At 54.1% G+C, this 6,647-nt stretch overlaps 1 protein-coding gene across 1 annotated transcript; it reads right to left on the reverse strand.

The window, feature by feature from the left end:
- Positions 1-391: 391 nt before the first annotated feature.
- LOC147750783 (uncharacterized) lies at positions 392-5,869 on the reverse strand. Its single transcript, XM_086931020.1, has 2 exons — positions 4,486-5,869; positions 392-1,041 (listed from the first exon to the last, which is right to left on the reverse strand). Exons 1-2 carry the CDS (start codon positions 5,867-5,869, stop codon positions 392-394), a joined length of 2,034 nt encoding a protein of 677 aa, XP_086787146.1.
- Between the last annotated feature and the right edge of the window lie 778 nt (positions 5,870-6,647).

Raw genomic sequence — 6,647 nt, forward strand, 5'->3', positions numbered from 1 at the left:
CCGCCAGCCTGACTTCCACTTTTAACCCCTCTGCTAATCAGCCCCACCTGGTTCATGATCCTCGCGCGAACCTGCCCAGGAAGAGACCGGCTCGCGCCTGGCTCTCCCTGGGTCCCCCCTCGCGCAAGAAATCATTGTCCACACCTTCTTTTTAGGAGCAAGAAAGGCCACTTTATTTTAGGACAGGTGCATCATAAATTTCATGAACACATTCATTATTTATTTATTTACATAATTCAACTCTACAGTGAGCCTACGAAACCTAAATCCCAAAACCCCGAACAAACTCCTGCCTACTACCCCTAGCCTACCCAACGCTACCCTTCAGGATGGCCAACCCGCTCCAGGCTGCCCACCCCCACTAACAAAAACCCGCCACCCAGGAAAACCTTTAGCGTTTTCCTGCCCCACCTAAAGAAAAGGAAGGAGCACACCACAACTGTACCTGAAGAACCTTGCTAATCAAATCCCTGAGTTCAAGGAGGTAAAAAGAGAGGCCCAAAGCTGAGAGATGCACACCGTCCTCACAAAATAAATGATGTTCAGAGACTTTTAAATGATAATGGTCCAAACTGTCGATACCCCAATGTTGACAAAAAAGGCGCATTGTCCTGTTCACTTTCCTTCTAGCCTTTTCCAGGGCAGAATGGTTCCTCGCCCCACGCCATTGCAAACGAGGCACAAACTCAGTCCATATAAGCATGGTGCTCACCCATGTGGTTCTGATGATTTCCAGGTCCTGCTTCATTAATTTTAACAAGGTCAACCCAGAGAGAGAAACCAAGTCATTCTCTCCCAAGTGTAGCACCAGGAGATCCGGAGGGCCCCCCAAACACTGTGAAACCAAAGCAGCCAAGGCGGGAAAAAGCCCACCCCAGCGCATTCCCCCTGTTCCATGCCAGGAGACTTCGTGTGTCATACTGTTCAGACCAAGTGAACTCCCACAGAGCTGACTGGCAGCGGCTAAAGCTGCTCTTTTAACAAAAGAGTGCCCCAGTATCCACACCCTTCGTTTGCATCCGGCGGCTGATGGCCAAGGACCTAGGAGAGAAAGAAATGTTAGACAAGCCAAAATGCACTATTTCCTCACATACTTTTCACAGCACTTGGAACGCCAACGACCAATGCGTCGGATCTGGGACCAGTCCCACCCCAACCGAGCGGCCTCCGTCGCTGCACCAATTCGGAAAGAATGAGTACCAAATTGAACAGGATCCTTCCCCAAGCGCAACAAAACCTTGCGTAATACAGCCAACAATTGAGATGCAACTATGGGACTACCATCCGCATGACAAAATATGGACCCCTGGAGAAAATGCGGAGAGGACACAAACACCTCCCATTCCCCAACCGGGCAACATGCAGAGACACCACTCCTACCAAGGAACACCCACTTACCCCTCCCCATCTGGTCGGTTTTAGATGCCCGCAGCCACAGCCGCACTCTGTCACTTTCCAACACCACCTCATTGCTGGTCATACCTACCCTGCCCCGCAACCCCAGCAACTCTGATGCCCGAAATGCCCCAAAGAACAACCAAACAAAACACAAACGAAATTTGGCACACTCCAAAGCATCATAACAACACACCTCCAATTCCGGCAACAGCAACTGGAGCAACTCAAAAGTCACTGGCTGCCGGAGCTGCTGACCACCAGCCCGGAGCCTGGCCAAACCTTTCAACACTTTACGAACCAAGACCCCCCCAACCGGATCCCTCCCCCACCAAAGCTGCCCATAAAAAGAAACCCCAGCCAATTTGCCAGAAATGGTAGTGGGCGATAAGCCTTTGTCCGCCAGATGTAAAACAAACTGCAAGACGCATTGTTCATCAGACCAACCCGCCCCAAGCGGCCCCATCGAATCCTTACCAAACTGCAGAAACTCATTCCAGGCTTTCACATAACCCCGCCTGGTGGATTCAGCCACTGAATTTTCTACCAAGTGGTGAACCCTCAATCCCCCAGGTCCCATACATACTGTGGGATCGCTGTTGGTTCCAGGTCCGCCCCAGGAGCTAACTTGCGGAACTCGGACCACTGAAAGCGAGACAAAGAATCAGCGATGCAATTAGAAGTACCAGGAACATGCCGTGCTTTAAAGACAATATTTAATTGCAGACACCGCAGCATGAATGCGCGCAGGAGCCGCAAAACCCGCAAATCACGAGCCTTTTGGTGATTGACAAGGTGCACGACTGCCAAATTGTCCACGTGAAACAAGACTGAGCGATTCTGAAACTCATCCCCCCATAGGTGCAGAGCAACCAGCAGCGGGAAGAGCTCCAGAAACGCTATGCTGCGACCCTGATCCTTCCAGTGCGCCGGCCAGCCGGCCGCGCACCATCGACCTTCCCAAAATACTCCGAAGCCGTGAGCCCCTGACGCATCAGTGAACAACTGTACTTGCCATACCATGTCCTCATCCGCAAAAAACAAGGACACGCCATTAAACTCTTGTAGGAAACGAAGCCAGACGGTCAAATCGGCACGCACAGCGGTGGTAATGCGCACCCTATGATGGGGAAGGCGTGCTCCGGACATGGACAAACCCAGACGTCTGCAGAATGTCCTGCCCGCCCGAACAACCCGGCAAGCAAAATTGAGGTAACCCAACAACTTTTGAACAGTTTTCAAAACAACTTTCCGCTCCCCCAACACCAGATGTATGAAAGCAGACATTTCCTTCACTTTAGCCACAGGCAATCTCGCCACCATAGACAGAGTATCAATTTCAATCCCCAAGAAAGTCAGGGACGTACAGGGACCCTCTGTCTTGTCCGGCGCCAATGGAACCCCCAATTCCTCCGCTAGAGCCTGAAAGATGTTCAAAGCTGACTGACACTGCCCAGAGCGACCTTCCACAATGAAAAGAAAATCATCAAGGTAATGACAGACCAATACGTGGCCACTAACAAAAGTGAATCGCCACTGCAGGAAGGTACTGAAAGTTTCAAAAAGGGAGCATGACACTGAACAGCCCATGGGCAACACCCTATCCACGTAGAAACTACCATCAAAATGCATTCCCAACAGACTGAAATCCCAAGGGTGAATGGGCAATAGCCGGAAAGCCGACTGAATGTCGCTCTTCGCCAGCAAAGCCCCAACACCAGCCGTGCGCACGAGCCGTAAGGCATCGTCCACCGAAGCATAATTGACAGTTGAGTCAGCTGGATCAATAAAGTCATTAATTGATGAACCCTCGGGCCAGGACAGGTGATGGATAAGACGAAACTCCCCTTCCGCCTTCTTAGGCACCACACCCAGGGGTGATACAATCAAGTCAGGCAGAGGACAATTCACAAAAGGACCAGCAATCCTACCAGCCGCAAGCTCAGCATCCAGTTTCTTCCGCACAACATGGGGACTCTCCTTCGCAGACTTCAAATTGTCCGACCACCTGCCCACCCTGGGTCCCTGATACCCAATCCGGAACCCAATTTTGAAACCCCAAGACAAAATCTTAGCGGCCTCAAAATCTGGATAATCCACCAGCCAGAGGTCGAGAACCTCCTGCCTAATAGGAGTAGGGGCCCTTGTAAACAGACTGTTGTTGCTGCCCCCTACCCCCTGAACCTCTTCCCTGCTCACCAAATCGCTGGCCGGGAAAACACTGGGTGAGGGCATGCTTCCCTCCACACTGCGAACACTCGTGTTTGTACCTGCAAGCAGGTCTGTTACAGGAACCCCTGTTAAAATGCCAGCATGTGCCAGAGGCGGCTGATTGACCTCTGCCCCAAACCCCCGCCCCAGACTGAGCGGGGCGAGCTGAAAAGGGCCGATAATACACGGGCTGCCCGCTAGCTGTGTGGGTCGTAGCAGGCGGGTTTGCCGATGCCATCCATTGCAACCATAACTCGGAATCAACCTCACCCCACGAACGCTCAGGGAAAGCGCTCATGCGCGCCCTGAATTCGTCATCATAGGACAACCAAGCAAAGCCGCCAAAATAACTGTGAGCCTTGCGGATAACATCTGCATATTTAAACATGTCTATTGCTTTCTCAGGATGACGTTGACAATAAACGCTGGCATAAATAAGAAAGGCCGAAGTCCAGTTCTCTATGGACTTCGGAACACGAGACCTCCGAGCCAATTCTAATTCCTCCTCCTTTGACCCTTCTTTTGCCTGAACATCCCTATGGAGAAGCCTAAAAACATCCACAAATGCCCCAGACCATATCAAATTCTTCGTCTTTTCAGATAAATGAGACCCCAAAGGCATTCCCACCCCAGAATAAGGCAACTTTTTCGGTAGGATACTATCCTCCGTGACACGTGTGGCATCCACCCCGCCCGCCCCCGCTGTAGAAACTTCATTTGCAACTTGCACATTAGAAACATTCGAAAGTACAGGCCGCTCAAGCCTTGGTGCCAGAGCGACTCGCTCAACCACAACCCCATCACCCGTACCAATAGATCTTGTACTCTTAACAGGGAGACTCTCCCTAGGTTGCCACACAGACCACCACCCATCCTTACCTCTCGGTAACTGCTCCGACTGCTGTGCGACAGCCCCACGATCCCTCTGAGAAGGTCCAGACCACACTGCCCCTCGTACACCTGCATGGTCCGCTCGAGACTCCTGCAAAACACGAGAAACAGTGGGTTGCCCCAACCCAACCCCCTGGGCCCGTGCTGCCAAAAGCCCAACATCTTTGTCTCTCAATTCCCCTTCTTCCAACTCATCATCATGAAAACTCCCACAGAAAGCTTCATCAGAAAATGCAACTTGATCACTACCACTGGGCATAGCCCCATCACCAATACCCCCATCATAAAATTGCCAGTCGATGTTGTGAAAGCTATGTGCACTGAAAGCTGTAGAAGAGCCGTCCGCTCCAGACAGCCCCCCTGTAAGCCCACCACTGGAAACAGCCGTGTGGACAGTTCCCGGGCCCGTAGAAACAGCCAACAGCCGCCCAGCCGACGGCGCAGATTGAAAACTGCGGCCGCTCGAGCCAGACAAAGAAACAGCCCCAAAAACATTGCCCCCCACAGAGGAACCGCAATCACCCCCCGACGCCAGACCACGGACCCCCACCGACCCAGCCTCAGGGCCACCCAGAAGCCCACCTGGACGACCCCTGGGGACCGGGAACAGTGTCTGACCAGTAGCCGGGGGCACCCCCTTGCGCAGCAAACCCTTACCACCCGGGGTCAATGACGAGTGGGGGGGGGGCCGGGAGCCAGGAGCACCAGTTGAAGCAGCCTTGGAGGCCGAGGGGGGCAGCAGGGTATGTGCAGCACCCACCGAAACCACAGCAGGGGCCGGGGGCAGGGCCTCAGGGGGGGGGGGCGACGTCAGCGCGGCACGGGGGTGCCTGGCATCGGCGTCAACCGTGGGGGGAGTGCCAACATTAGGGAGGGGGGCAGGAACAGGCCCGGGCAATGCAGGGGAGAGCAGATAACACTGCCCGTTGAGCCATAAGCATGGGGAGACCCCATCTGCCAAAGGCGGCACCGAGGGGAAAGAGGCAAGGGGCGCCGCAGCAGGTAGAGGGGCGTGCAACCGCCCATGCTGCTCCAAGCTTCGCCCATGCTTGGGCTTGGGGCCCGCCTGCAGCTTCCCCGACTTCCCAGGTGCCAATCCGCCTGTGCGCGTAGCCAGCCGGCCCATGGAACGCCCCCGCCTCCCCCCGGGCGCCCCTCGTGCACCAGCATCGAAAAACGGTAACGCACATACCTGCTGGAGGGCGCCCGGGTCACACGGCGGGGGTTCTGCATCCACGGCGGGCAAAACAAGCCCAGGCCCGTCTGCCGGCATGACCGCCTCGCCGTCGTCTTCGTCCTCTGGGCCCGGCGATAAACACGCCTCCACAGCCCTGGCGACGCCCTCCGAAGCCTTGCGAGGGGGGCGGGCCATGCCGACCCAAGCTTCCGCCAGGACACCCAGCATCAACAAGTCCTCACGCCCTGCCGCACAAAGGATTTGAACAGCCCTCCTGACCTCCGCCGCTTCCTCCATGACCCAGGCAAAGGTAACCACGAGCGCAAAACAACCTCCCTTCTCGCCTCCCGCCACGCAGTTCCTAACCGCCAGCCTGACTTCCCCTTTTAACCCCTCTGCTAATCAGCCCCACCTGGTTCATGATCCTCGCGCGAACCTGCCCAGGAAGAGACCGGCTCGCGCCTGGCTCTCCCTGGGTCCCCCCTTGCATTCTTTTGTGTTTTCCTACTGATGCCACAGTTTATTTTCATTTACATATAGTTGGCCCTTGAATTTTAATGGGTGGTAGTCACATTGTACTCTCTTACACGAGGGTAGTTCTGGTTTTCTGGGTCCATGTGTTGGTCCCCTTCTACTTACTTTTTGTTTGTGGTGTATAACTTGTGTAAGTCGCCATGAGCTGCATGCTTGGTCTGCATGTTTGGTCTGTTTTGTGTGTAAGTTGCCTTGCGCCTTACGTCTTGGTTGTGTGTAAGTCGCCCTGCACCTCACGTGTTGTTCAGTGTAAGTCGCCCTGCAGCTCACAATATTGTTGCTGTGTGTAAGTCGCCTCATGCCTCACCGTGTGTACACTCTGTGTAGTTCACCTTATGCTACACTTGTTCTATGTCTCTCCCTTCTCATTTGGTCTTTTGGGTTTTTTCCCTTACATGTTGGTTTCACCCTTTTTGCCTTTTGTGGTTTTGGGTGTTCA

Source organism: Lissotriton vulgaris, chromosome 1_1 (genome assembly GCF_964263255.1).
Source record: "Lissotriton vulgaris chromosome 1_1, aLisVul1.2, whole genome shotgun sequence".
In the NCBI taxonomy this organism is placed as follows: domain Eukaryota; kingdom Metazoa; phylum Chordata; class Amphibia; order Caudata; family Salamandridae; genus Lissotriton; species Lissotriton vulgaris.

Bases quoted from the DNA above. Each gene is read 5' to 3' on its own strand.
- LOC147750783 (XM_086931020.1), bottom strand. From the start codon at position 5,869: ATGGCCCGCCCCCCTCGCAAGGCTTCGGAGGGCGTCGCCAGGGCTGTG. The intron at 1,042-4,485 runs GTAAGGATGGGT...TTTCTCTCCTAG, and splicing joins GTCGGAGCAGTTACCGAGAG to GTCCTTGGCCATCAGCCGCC.